Source organism: Saimiri boliviensis, chromosome 7 (genome assembly GCF_048565385.1).
Source record: "Saimiri boliviensis isolate mSaiBol1 chromosome 7, mSaiBol1.pri, whole genome shotgun sequence".
Taxonomy (NCBI): Eukaryota; Metazoa; Chordata; class Mammalia; order Primates; family Cebidae; genus Saimiri; species Saimiri boliviensis.
Window position 1 is genome coordinate 108,652,107 of NC_133455.1, and position 13,578 is coordinate 108,665,684.

At 43.0% G+C, this 13,578-nt stretch overlaps 1 protein-coding gene across 1 annotated transcript in view; it reads left to right on the forward strand.

The window, feature by feature from the left end:
• The window catches only part of PCED1B (PC-esterase domain containing 1B), a 171,651-nt gene extending 162,927 nt beyond the window's left edge, over positions 1 to 8,724 (forward strand). Inside the window, 2 exon segments of the mRNA XM_074403184.1 lie at positions 7,060 to 8,401; positions 8,404 to 8,724. Coding sequence (XP_074259285.1) covers positions 7,117 to 8,401; positions 8,404 to 8,426 — 1,308 coding nt within the window. The 5' untranslated portion in view covers positions 7,060 to 7,116 and the 3' untranslated portion in view covers positions 8,427 to 8,724.
• The last annotated feature ends 4,854 nt before the right edge of the window (positions 8,725 to 13,578 follow it).

The following is a 13,578-nucleotide window of genomic DNA, read 5'->3' on the forward strand; positions in this document are numbered from 1 at the left end:
CGTCCACTTGTTCCAGATCTGAGTTCAAGTCCTGGACATCGTTGTTAATTTTCTGTCTCATTGATCTGTCTTTATAAGTCTTGTATGTCTGGGTATTCCTGTATTGGGTGCATATATATTTAGGACCTTTAACTCTTCTTGTTGCATTGATTCTTTTATCATTATATAATGTCCTTCTTTGCTTCTTCTGATCTTTGTTGCTTTAAATACTATTTTATCAGGGGCAAAAATTGTAACTTCTGCTTTTTATTTATTTATTTTTGCTCTCTGGTTGGTTGGTAAGTCTCTCTCCATCCCTTGTTTTGAGTCTGTGTATCCTTGAATGTGAGATGGGTCTGGATGCAGCATACAGTTTTAGTTTTTTGTCGAAATTGCCTGTCTGTCTTTGAATTGGGGAATTTAGTCAATTTAAATTTAAAATTAATAATGATGTATTACTTTTTGGTATTTTTTAAAAAGGCTGATACTGTTTGTTCCTTTCTATGTGTAGTGGTTCTTTCAGAAGCTCTTGTAAAGCAGGCCTGGTGGTGATGAATTCTCTGAGTGCTTGCTTGTTCACAAAAAACTTTATTTTTCCTTCACTTATGAAGCTTAATTTGGCTGGATGTGAAATTCTTGGTTGAAAGTTCTTTTCTTTAAGGATTTTGAATATCGGTCCCCACTCTCTTCTGGCTTGTAGGGTTTCTGCTGAGAGATCTGCTGTAAGTCTGATAGGCTTCCCTTTGTGGGTAACCTGACCTTTCTCTCTCTGGCTGCCCTTAGTATTTTCTCCTTCATTTCAACCCTGGTGAATCTGACGATTATGTGCCTTGGAGTTGCTCTTCTTGAGGAATATCTTTGTGGTGTTCTCTGTATTACCTGGAGTTGAATATTATCCTGCCTTACTAAGTTGGGAAAATTTTCCTGAATAATATCCTGAAGCATATTTTCCAGCTTGGATTCATTCTCTTCGTCACATTCAGGTACATCTATCAAGCGTAGATTAGGTCTTTTCACATAGTCCCATATTTCTTGGAGACTTTGCTCATTCCTTTTTATCCTTTTTTCTCTAATCTTGTCTTCTAGTTTTATTTCATTGAGTTGGTCTTCGACCTCTGATATCCTTTCTTCTGCTTGATCAATTCGGCTGTTAAAACTTGTGCATACTTCACGTAGTTCTCGTATTGTGTTTTTCAGCTCCATCAATTCACTTATTTTCCTCTCTAAATTTTGTATTCTTGTTGACATTTCGTCAAACTTTTTTTCAAAGTTTTTAGTTTCTTTAGATTGTGTTAGAACAAGTTCTTTTAATTCACAGAAGATTCTTATTATCCACGTTTTGAAGCCTGCTTCTGTAATTGGAACACACTCGTTCTCCATCAGGCCTTGTTTCGTTGCTGATGAGGAACTGGGTTCCCCTGCTGAGGAAGAGGCGTTTTGATCTTGGGTATTCTCAGTCTTTTTTGACTGTTTTCTTCCCTTCGTTGTAGATTTATCCATCTGTGGTTTTTATAATTACCGTCTTTGTAATTGGGTTTCTGAGTGGACGTCGAACTTACTGATTCTCAGCGCCAAAATCTGAGCAACCCACTGCGCCGACTCAATCAGCAGCGTTAAGATTGACGGTGCTTTTCTGACTCTGCACCAAGAACCGACGCTCCGAGGCGCCGGCAAAACCGCCTCGCCGGTCACAAGAGTCGCACTGGCAACCCGTGGGGCTCCTCCGCTGGGAATCTCCTGATGCGTGAGCAACAAGAATTCATGTGAAGGTGTGGCGTCCTCTCGTTCTTTGCGTTTTCACTGGGAGCTACAATCCCGAGCTGCTAGTGATCAGCCATCTTGGATCTCTCTCCCAGATTTTGTTAATCCTGTTACAGTTACAGTGCTCTTTATCAATAATCTCATTTCCATTTCAGGTTTTTTTTGTTTGTTTCATTTGTTTGTTTTGTTTTTTGTTTTGAGATGGAATCTGGCTCTGCCATCCAGGCTGGAGCACAGTGGCAAGATCTCGGCTCTCTGCAAACTTCGCCTCCTGAGTTCAAGCAATTCTCCCACCTCAGCCTCACAAGTAGCTGGGATTACAGGCACCCATCATTATGCCCACCTAATTTTTGTGTTTTTGTAGAGAGGGGGTTTTAGCATGTTGGCCAGGTTTCTAACTCCTGACCTCAGGTGATCCCAGCACTTTGGGAGGACGAGGTAAGTGGGTCACTTCAGATTAGGAATTCAAGATCAGCCTAGCCAATGTTGTGAAACCCCGTCTCTACTAAAAATACAAAAATTAGCTGGGCATGGTGGCGCATGCCTGTAGTCCCAGCTACTCGGGAGGCTGAGGCAGGAGAATTGCTTGAACCCAGGAGGCGGAGGTTACGGTGAGCCGAGATCGAGGCATTGCACTCCAGCCTGGGTAACAAGAGTGAAACTCTGTCTCAAAAAAAAAAAAAAGTTTTGTGTTTGGGACTTTGAATTAGGGATGCTCAACCTTTAATAATAATAACTAACTCTTATCAGCACTTACTACTTGTTAGGCATTGTTACAAGCAGTTTAAATTTAATTTTCACATCAGATGTATGAAGTGTATTAACAGGTCTATTTTACAAATCTGGAAAATTAAGGCATAGAAAGGCTAAATAACTTACCCAAGTTCAAAAAGCTAGCAAATATAAGATTCAAATCCACGTAGTATGATTCCAATAGCAATGCTCTTCACTAGTACTCTGTAGGGAAGGTTATGCATAACCTCGGCTCGTTTTAGTTCTAAGGTGGGATCTTGGGGTGGGTTTGGAACCAACTTAATGCAAGACTGATTAACAGAAGGAAAGCATGTATGTTTTATTAATTTTTACATGTACATGGGGACCCTCATATGAGTGAAGACCCCAAGAAATGGCCAAAGCAGAAAACCTTTATACCTTTTAGACCAAGAACCACACATTTTGTGAAGAAATGACAGAACAAATGGGTATAAACCAAGGGTAGTAAATTCCAGGGTGTGGCTAGGAGATAAATGGAGGAGTGTAAAGCTAGTGGAAGATAAGGGTTTTTTTCAGTAAGTTTATTTTTACAGCTCCACTGCAGCCTAACTTCTCAAGTCACTGGAAACAAGGGTTATCTTCTCATGTTTGTGCAGAGAAGGCCGCTTTTCCACAGGAATTTTTATGGCTTGGTAAGAAAGGGCAGTTCTGGAGACCCTTTCTGCCACCGTTGCTTCTCAAGCAACTTCACCCAGAAATATTTATATCAGAGAGATATACTTTGGGGTGACATGCTCTACTTTCCTTTAATTCTTAAGTGCCTCCATTTCTGACAGTTTTTAAATAGTGGACTTGAACACGTATCTGTCCAAGTCTAGGGCACTTCACTCCCAGAGGAATGCATTAGGGCATTTAAACAAAGTAACACTGTAGCAGAGACAGCACAGATCTGCCAGCTTCCGGGACAGAACTGTATTAGTGGAAGAAGATGTATTGGGACACAGATTATGGCCAGAGTGCTGGCCCAGAGAAGGCACATTGAGCTGGGTGGCATGGGAGCTCTGGAAACACAATAGGAAAGGGTTTCTGTCTTCGAATTTTGCACTTTGGAGACTTGGGTCTAGAGTGAAAAGGAATACTGTTCCCAAAGACCCCTGGACTTTGACAGCTCATGGCCTTTACCACTTTCTACTTTCTACTTAACAGTACAATTAGCAATTAGTATTTTCGATCTGCTTTTTGAGGGCAGGATCATGTTTTACCTTTTTTTATACTCCCTATGTGGAGCATATAGTAGGCATTTATCAAGCTTGAGTTGGAGGAATAAGTGAATCTAAACAAATGAACATACTGGAGTCCCAAAGGGATTTGGAGTTTGCCTCAATTTTGTTGTTTTTCTTTGTTTCTTTTTTGGAAACGAAGGTCTTGCTAAGTTGCTCAGGCTGGTTTCAAATTCCAGGTCTCAAGCAATTCTTCTGCCCCAATCTCCCAAAATGCTGGGATTACAAACATGAGCTACTGCTGCACCCAGCCAAAACTTTTATTCTGATAGCAAAAATGTTTTTTTTTTTTTTTTGAGACGGAGTTTCGCTCTTGTTACCCAGGCTGGAGTGCAATGGCGCGATCTCGGCTCACCGCAACCTCCGCCTCCTGGGTTCAGGCAGTTCTCCTGCCTCAGCCTCCTGAGTAGCTGGGATTACAGGCACACGCCACCATGCCCAACTGATTTTTTGTATTTTTTTTTAGTAGAGACAGGGTTTCACCATGTTGACCAGGATGGTCTCGATCTCTTGACCTCATGATCCACCCGCCTCGGCCTCCCAAAGTGCTGGGATTACAGGCATGAGCCACCGCGCCCGGCCGCAAAAATGTTTTAATGAAGATTCTTTATGGGGAAGACATCAATATTTTCAACTGTTCTCTTATGAAACTTAATAGTCTACCTATTTTAATATTTCATTTTTGTATTTATACCCATTTAAAACTATAAATAGATATATAGCTTTCAAAACTTGAATGTGTAATTTAATAATAGCTATCCACCCACCACTATTAAAATGTTTACTAATGCATAAAATCTTACAAATTCCATGCCACACCAGATTTTCATGGCTTTTGTGTAAGTAGATGAAGTGGATGCCATGTTCCTCCCATTTGCAATCTGTTAGCAGTATTTTAGTGTTTCTACTGTTTAGTCATCTGTGCATATGAGTTGTAAATGGCAGCTTGAAATAATCTGAAGTTTTGAAGATGAGTTTCACAGCTTTTAACATTGCATCCAATGCGTTGGAGAGAAAAACTTTTTCTCTACTCTTTTAGCTTCAGTACCTGGGGGTGTACAAATTAAACTAACAAAAGACATATTAACAGGAGAAAAGGCACACAATTTCATTTATTTATTTTGTGTGTGTTGCCAAGATATAGACCTAGAAATTTTATTTGTTCATTTATTTATTTATTTGAGACAGGGTCTCACTTTGTGGCCCAGGTGGGAGTGAAGTGGCCGGAACATGGCTCACTGCAGCCTTAACCTCCCAGGCCCAAGCCATCCTTCCGCCTCAGCAGTGCACCACCATACCCAGTTAATTTTTGTATACAGATGGGGCTTCACCTGTTGCCCAGGCTGGTCTTGAACTCTTGAGCTCAAGTGATTCTGCCCACCTCAGCCTTCCAAAGTGCTGGGTTTACAGGCGTGAGCCACCACACCCACCACAATTTTTTTTTTTTTTTTTTTTTTTTTGAGACGGAGTTTCGCTCTTGTTACCCAGGTTGGAGTGCAATGGCGCGATCTCGGCTCACCGCAACCTCCGCCTCCTGGGCTCAGGCAATTCTCCTGCCTCAGCCTCCTGAGTAGCTGGGATTACAGGCTCGTGCCACCATGCCCAGCTAATTTTTTGTATCTTTAGTAGAGACGGGGTTTCACCATGTTGACCAGGATGGTCTCGATCTCTCGACCTCGTGATCCACCCGCCTCAGCCTCCCAAAGTGCTGGGATTACAGGCTTGAGCCACCGCGCCCGGCTAACACAATTTTTAAATTAATATTTGTAGGCAGGGAGTGCACCAGAAAACTGAAACTCAAGGGGTGTTGGACTTTAAGGGATGATAAAGGGATGATGTGGGAAAGGGACTAGGAAATAAATTAAGGGAGCTCATGGAAGATAAGGGCTATTGCAGTAAGGTCTGTTTCCGAAAAAAATCATCTTGGTGTCCACTCCCTTTCTTTGTTGAAAAAGATGATAACCTGTCTGCTAAGAGTTGCTATACTTTCCCTGGTTGGGGGAAGGGTGTTTACTTTCCTCAAAGGGAAATTTATGCCCTGATTCTAGGGCAGATAAGAGGAGGACAGATAACTTCTTGCATCAGTCGATTTTCAGTTGCTTTCTGCTCAAAACAATCCTCATGCTAAAATGGACATTTTGGAGTGGCATATTCCTATTATCTTCAAATGTAAAGCAAAGAATATCACAGCCAAAACGTATTCAAATTATTTCCAGTTTTATCTTGATCTTTTTCAGTCCTATTGATGAGAAATAGCTACTTCCTTGTAAAAGAAATGTTTTTATTTTTTCTTTTTCTTTCTTTCCTTTTTTTTTTTTTTTTTTTTTTTGAGACAGTTTTGCTCTTATTGCCCAGGCTGGAGTGCAAAGGTGAGATCTCGGCTCAACACAACTGCCTCCCGGGTTCAAGTGATTTTCTTGCCTCAGTCTCAGCTGGAATTGCAGGCATGCACCACCATGCCCAACTAATTTTGTATTTTTAGTAGAGACGGGGTTTCTCTAAAAACCAGCCTGTTGGTCAGGCTGGTCTCCAACTCCTGAACTCAAGTGATCCGCCCCCCTCGGGCTCCCAAAGTGCTGGAATTACAGGCATGAGCCACCACGCCTGGCCTGTTTTTATGTTTTTAACCTAGCACATGTGCTCTTCCTTTGTGTTACCTGTTGCATTTCATTTAATTCTTTTAAAGTTATAACAAGCAATGTAAGACTACAATGAATATTTACAAAAATAAAAGGGGAGGGAAGTCATCCATAATCCTATTCTATGAAAATGTTTTTACATATTTCCTTTCAGTGTTATCTATGCATATCTCTTTTACATAGTTTCAGTGATAGGGCACTCAGAATGGGATGTAACTTCTTCCACTTAACATTACATCACAAACTTTCTCATGTTCTTGCTTACTTGCTGTCCTCATTATCTAACAGTGGAATAGTGCTAACCATCTCCACTTCCGCTTCTGGGCTGCCTCCAGGCTCTTGGCTAGGCATCCTGCTAGCACTCCCAGCCCTAGGGAGCATGGATCTGACTTAGCTCCTCCCCTTCGGGTGGAACCTGAACCTCCAAGAGCAGCTTCTGGCGTTCAGAGGTCAAGCCCCAGGCCTAAACTGCGGCTAGACAAAGAAGGCTTTTGGTTCCTTTCCTGCCCTTTCGCCCATCCCCCAGGTCTGGGCTTGGCGGCGCCTGCTATGCGGGCACTCCAGGTCCACTCCCTCTGGGCAGAGGCCCTGGCTCCATCCTCTTCATGCTCTTTCTACCCCCCACCTACACTGGGCGCTCCTCCCAGAGGTGAGTCCCTCCCAGCCGGTCTCTCCTTCTGTCCTAGCCATCCGCAGACCCACCCTGTGCAAAGGAAGGAGCTAGGCCATTCACCCTGGGCGTCATGATCCTTCTGCGGGCCTCTGAAGTGCGGCAGCTGCTCCACAATAAGTTCGTGGTCATCCTGGGAGACTCCGTGCATAGGGCCGTGTACAAGGACCTGGTGCTTCTGCTGCAGAAGGACTGCCTGCTCACTCCCAAGCAACTCAAAGTAAAGGGGGAGCTGAACTTCGAACGAGATGAGCTGCTGGACGGAGGCCAGCGGGGCCCCATGCACAATGGCCTTGACTACCGTGAGGTCCGCGAGTTCCGCTCCGACCACCATCTGGTGCGTTTTTACTTCCTCACCCGCGTGTACTCCGAGTACTTGCAGACCATCTTGGAAGAGCTGCAGTCGGGCGAGCACGCCCCTGACCTGGTCATCATGAACTCCTGCCTCTGGGACGTCTCCAGATATGGTTCGGACTTCTGGTGGAGCTATCTGGAGAACCTGGAGAACCTGTTCCAGCGCCTGGGCCAGGTGCTGCCCGAGTCTTGCCTCCTGGTGTGGAACACGGCCATGCCCGTGGGCGAGGTAGTCACCGGGCGTTTCCTCCCGCCCCAGCGGCGGCGCACTGAAACCCTGAAAAGCACAGTGGTCGAAGCCAACTTCTACAGCGCCACCGAGGCACGAAAACATAACTTCGATGTACTGGACTTGCATTTCTACTTCCGCCACGCGAGAGAGAACCTGCACGGGGACGGGGTGCACTGGAACGGGCGCGTGCACCGCTGCCTCTCCCAGCTGCTGCTGGCCCACGTGGCCGACGCCTGGGGTGTGGAGCTGCCCCAGCGCCGCCCGGTGAGCAAATGGATTAAGAAGAAAAAACCTGGCCAGACAGTGGGAGGGCCACCCCAGGCCAACAGAAATCACCTGGCCTTTCCTAGGTCTCCACCTTTGCCTTCCCCTAGACGCCCCTCCCTGCTTGGGCTACCACCCCAGTGCTTGCCCCTGCCCCCGCTCCTGCCCTCACACCCTCCTCATTTTCCTCCTCCCCCTCCTCCCATTCCTTTTTACCAGGGAATGCCCCGGTTCCCACTGGGTTCCCCAGATGTCTGTTTTTCCTCAGATCATACTTTCCAGTCGGATCAGTTCTATTGCCATTCGGATGTCCCCTCATCAACCTATACAGGTTTCCCCTTAGAAGACAATTTTACGGTTGGTCCCCAGCTGCCTGTGCCCTGCTTCCCCACACCCTGTTGTCAGCAGCCTGCCCCTGTGGTCCATAGGGGTTTTTCCAGGTATCGTCCCCGTGGCCCCTATGTGCCCTGGGGACAGCGACCTAGACCTTCAAAGAGAAGGACCCCAGCCCACCAGAGCCAAGGCCTCAATAGACGTACCTAGGCCTTATTTCCTCTTCATGAACATGGATTGGACAGATCTGACACTTCCTTTCCATTGGCCTGAACAGACTGACCTTGTTAACTTAAGCCTTGAGTCCATGCCTGGTCTTCTTTTTGTTCATTGCTGTTACCAAGAAAGCCAGAGAAGAGCAGTCTGACTCATTCTTCTTGGCTGCAGGCTCTTCCCCACTTGCTGGGGGTGACCCAGCATTATTCCTGCCTCCCCACTCCCTATTCTCTTTGCCTTTGTGTAAAAATAGAATTAAAATAAAGAAGTTGTTACACAAAAGTAGTTGTGGGTTTTATGTGTGTCTATATTTAATGGATGCCTCTCCATTAAACAATTAGTTCTTAATATGGTTTGGCTCTGTGTCCCCACCCAAATCTCACCTTGAGTTATAATAATCCCCATGTGCCCAGGGAGGGACCAGGTGGAGGTAATTGAATCATGGAGGTGGTTTCCTCTATGCTGCTCTCGTGATAATGAGTGAGTCTCATGAGATCTGATGGGTTTTGTTTTGTCTTGTTTTTTGAGACAGTGTTTCACTCTTGTTGTTCAGGCTGGAGTGCAATGGCACGGTGTTGGCTCACTGAAACCTCTGCCTCCCAGGTTCAAGCAATTTTCCTGCCTCAGCCTCCAGAGTAGCTGAGATTACAGGCGTGCACCACCAAGCCTGGCTATTTTTTTAGTTTTAGTAGAGAGGAGTTTTCTCCACATTTGTCAGGCTGATCTCAAACTCCCAACCTCAGAGATCTGTCTGCCTGTTCAAAGTGCTGGGATTACAGGCGTGAGTCACTGTGCCCAGGTTTTGTAAGTGTCTGGCGTTTCCCCTGCTTGCAGTCATTCTCTCAACCGCTGCCCTGTGAAGATGTGCCTTCCACCATGATTGTTAAGTTTCCTGGGGCCTCCCTAGCCATGTGGAACTGTGAGTCAATTAAACCTCCTTTTTTAAAATAAGTTACCCAGTCTCAGGTATTTCTTCATAGCAGCGTGAAAATCGAATAATACAGCTCTGTAAAAGCAAGGACAACATTTGCTGAATGAATAGTTATGGCTGGAATCTACTTGATGAACTATTCAAAAATAATTCATCCAAAATAATTCCTCTGAGGGCTTTCATAAAAATGGATCTGATTCCTTACTAAGCATAAGAATTTTGGCTTTTTGAAATCACATTTTGCCAGAGTTTCTCAACAAAGTCATTGAATTTTAGACCTGGAAAAACTAAAACTAAAAATGTTTAATGAACATTTATGAAGAGACTGAGGCCAAGGGAGAAGAGTGATTTGTCCTAGGTCGCACAGAAAATAAATCCTCCATCAGTTTTTTTCTGGTTTATGCCAGTCTGTAGTTTATATTAACTTTCAAACCACAGGACTGATTTATACCATAGCAATGTCAAATTAAGAAGAGAAGCCCACCAAACATGGTTTCTTACTATCAAAGTGATGATGAAAAACTCCTAAATCCCTGTAGCTCTGCAACCAGAAGACTATCATTTAAATGTGCAATGAATTATGTATGAAGCTAGAGTAGATGGCATGCTTATAACAATGATTCCTTGAATAGTCCTAATTGTGGACTTTAGAAAATTAGAGAAAAATAAACTGCAATCAATGACAATGTGAATCGCAGTTATAAAATAAAATGGAGTTGGACAGGACCATACAGCGTATACATCTCTTCTGTGTCGACTCTGTGCATAGATGGCCATGGTCACTTCTCTGTTTTTAAGAATATTAACATCACTAAGACTGTTTAAATGCTAGGCTCATTGTAACACTTGATTAGTGAAATGTTAATATGTAAATAAAATAGTCAAAATCAGATGTGACTAAAATTGCTCAACTAATAGGATTTTTCATTGAATTGATTTGACTAGTTTGTAGCTCCCCAATACTAGCATCCCTAAATTTGACAAGAATTAGGAAATGTTATCTTGCCAAAATGAGGTTCATGAAGTCACAAGAAATTGATGAGATTATATATCTATAGAAGGAATACATTAGCAGCTTTTAATCCACCAAAAAAAAAATGAGATTCTTAGAGAATGGGACCTTTATCTTATCTATGTGTTTCAAGTTCTAGCACAATGCCTGGCACTTAATAAGTACTGAATAGCACTTCTTGATGAATCAACGAGTGAGTGAGGAGATGGCTAATGATTAAATATGATATTGATGAGACTACAAGCCAAATCTCACCATAGATCGACATTTAATCTTTGTAACACATCTGAAGGATTAAACTGAATCGACTACTCAACCGTTCTGTTTCTCTCAGATGGGTAGGAGTGCAAGGAGACTCCAACAGGGGACATCTTTTCCTTCACAAGTGTATTATGTATTAATTTCCTGTGGCTGCTGTTAAAAGCACCACAAACTTGGTGACTTAAAATAACACACATTTATCTCCTAAAGTTCTGGAACTCAGAAGTCTGAAATCTATCACTCCAAAATAAAACCTTTACTATGTCCTCAACTGTCTTACATGATCAGGCTTCTAACTGCCCTGGTAATGTCATCTTCTGGAACTCTCTTTATTGCTCTTTATTCTTTCAACAACACAGGACTTCTTTCTGTTCATACAGCATGTGAAGCTCTTTTATAATCTACGTCTTTGCACTTGCTGTTTCCTTTACCATATTGTTCTATATCCCGTTCTTCCTAGGTCTTTTAATTTCTAACTCATCTGTCCATTCTCACCTTGCAAGTTCCCTCCAAAGAGGCCTTCCAGGACCTCTGAAAGTACTATGATGATCTGTCATAGCACTCTATTTTCTTTGCATGGCTTATCTCACTCTGCAATGGCTTCAGTAATTGCTGGTTAGCCTCCCTACTAGAATGAAAGTTCCACGAGTCTTGTTTACTCTGGACTTCCCAAGGCCTGCTGGCACAGTGCCTGGCAAAGACGTTTTCGAGTATTTATGCTTTAGTTAAATGTTCAAGCACATAATTCACTCACATTCGGTACTCAACTAAGAATGCAATTTGCGTTAAGATTGAGTACCATCAGCCCAAATAGCTACTGTGAAAAAATAAAAATTGGAGCAGCATTTGATTATTTTCCCTTTAAAAATATCTGCAGAACATTCCCATAACTTTACCTAAATTGTGCTGGGTGGCTAGCCTTCTTCCTCTCACCCTACCTTTCCACCCACTAGGAGTAAGACTCTGATAGCACCTTCAGTGGCTGCTTGCCTTTAATTTCATGTGTATCCTGGCCTTTATCTTCCAGGCTAGGGCTTTCTTCTTTGGCTGTATTTGCTGTTTTCATCTTGCTCTTTAAACGAGGTAACCTAGCAAGGCAATCAAGCTATCGTCTCGTAAAAAGAACCAAAACTATTCAGGATTTGTGGGAGAAATTATTGCTCCACTGTTGAGGTTTAGAATGCAGGCTTCGTTTGGTCTATTTTCCATCCCAAGAAATGACAGCACTCAAAGGTTTACATACTTGATTCTTGTCTCAAGTTTCCTGGAAAAGTGAAATTAATGATTACATTGACATCGAAGCAGCATATTTCTCACAAGATCTATACTAATATGTTATACTGAAGGTTTGATTTTAAAGCTGTAACGATATTTTCCATATGTACAAAGAAAGCAAGTTTCAGCATTTGAAAGCAAACCAAACCTTCCATCCTGCAGTAGGATCAACAATAGCCCTTCACGGTCAGCTCTTGCTCTTGCTGCCCGGAGGCAACATTCATGGTTAAATCTGGAGTTGTACAAAATGGCAGCCCATCTCTTGGACAATTTTATGTTCACAACTTCTGCAAAGGTAAGTCGTTTCAAAAACTTGGATCATGAAGACACGTGAGAGAAAGAAATTACCATTGTTTTAAATTATTGTGTATTTGTTTCCATAAACTCCAGAAATAGTATTCTCATTCTCATAACTTGACAAAGAGCTCTACCACACAGGCTTAATTTTATAGATATACAGACAGTCTCTGACTCACGAAGTTTCAACTTACGATTCGGTGGGAAAGAAATATGCATTCAGTAAAGAGCAGTCTAAAGGCCGAGTGTGGTGGCTCACATCTGTAATCCCAGCATTTTGGCAGGCTTTGGCCCAGGTTTGAGACCAGCTTGGTCAACGTAATGATTACCCCCATCTCTATACAAAATTTTTTAAAAAATTAGTCAGGCATGGTGGCAAGTGCCTGTATTCCCAGCTACTCAGAAGACTGAGGTAGGAACTGAGGCTTGAGCCCAGGAGTTCGAAGCTGCAGTGAGCTATGATCATACCACTGCACTCCAGTCTGGGTGACAGAGTGAGACCCTGCCTGAAAAAAAACAGTCCAGTAATTTCTCTCTATGCTGAGCAGCACAGCTGCAAGAGCTCCCTGTCAGCCATGCCATCACGAGGGTGACAGCTGATAGATATTCTACAGTGTCCTGTGTTGCCAGATGCTTTTGCCCAATTATAGGCTAATACACATGTTCTGAGCACATTTAAGGTAGGCTAGACTAAACTATGATGTTCAGAAGGTTAGGGGAATTAAATGCATGTTTGATTTACGATATTTTCAGCTTATGATGGGTCATAACTTCTTGTAAGTTGAGAAACATCTGTAGTTTTTGTCACAAGACTTTACCCATTTAACTTTAAAGAAACATTTCCTAAAACATGTCCCTTTGACCCATAGGCTTTACTCCATATGCATTCTATAGGCAAGGATGTTTGTAAAAAGATGCTTCCTATAATTGCTTCATGTGGAAATTCACAATGACCTTTAGTAGATTAGAGGCTCTGAGAAGTTCCGCATGAAATAAACTTGATTAAGTGTGTTTAATTTAGTATTCCAAAGATGTGTCTCACCCAGAACCATTTTCACATGTAGCATCTTTTATGTATGTATGTATATATTTATTTATTATTTTTAGAGAGAGTGTGATAGGCCAACTTGTGCTAGCCTAACTGGCTCCATCTTAGCTGTGAGCCAGACAGACTCCATCTTAGTCTCTCCCTCCCCACCATTTCTCCCGTCATGTCTCCTTCGGGTGCATAACTGGGTCATGCTGATGCTGTGCTTATTCTACCATATAACCATTATAACCACATCCTGCTTGGCAAGCACATCTGCTATTGTGAATACTCCTCCTTGGACCCCCACTTGGTGATTGTATGGAAGTACCT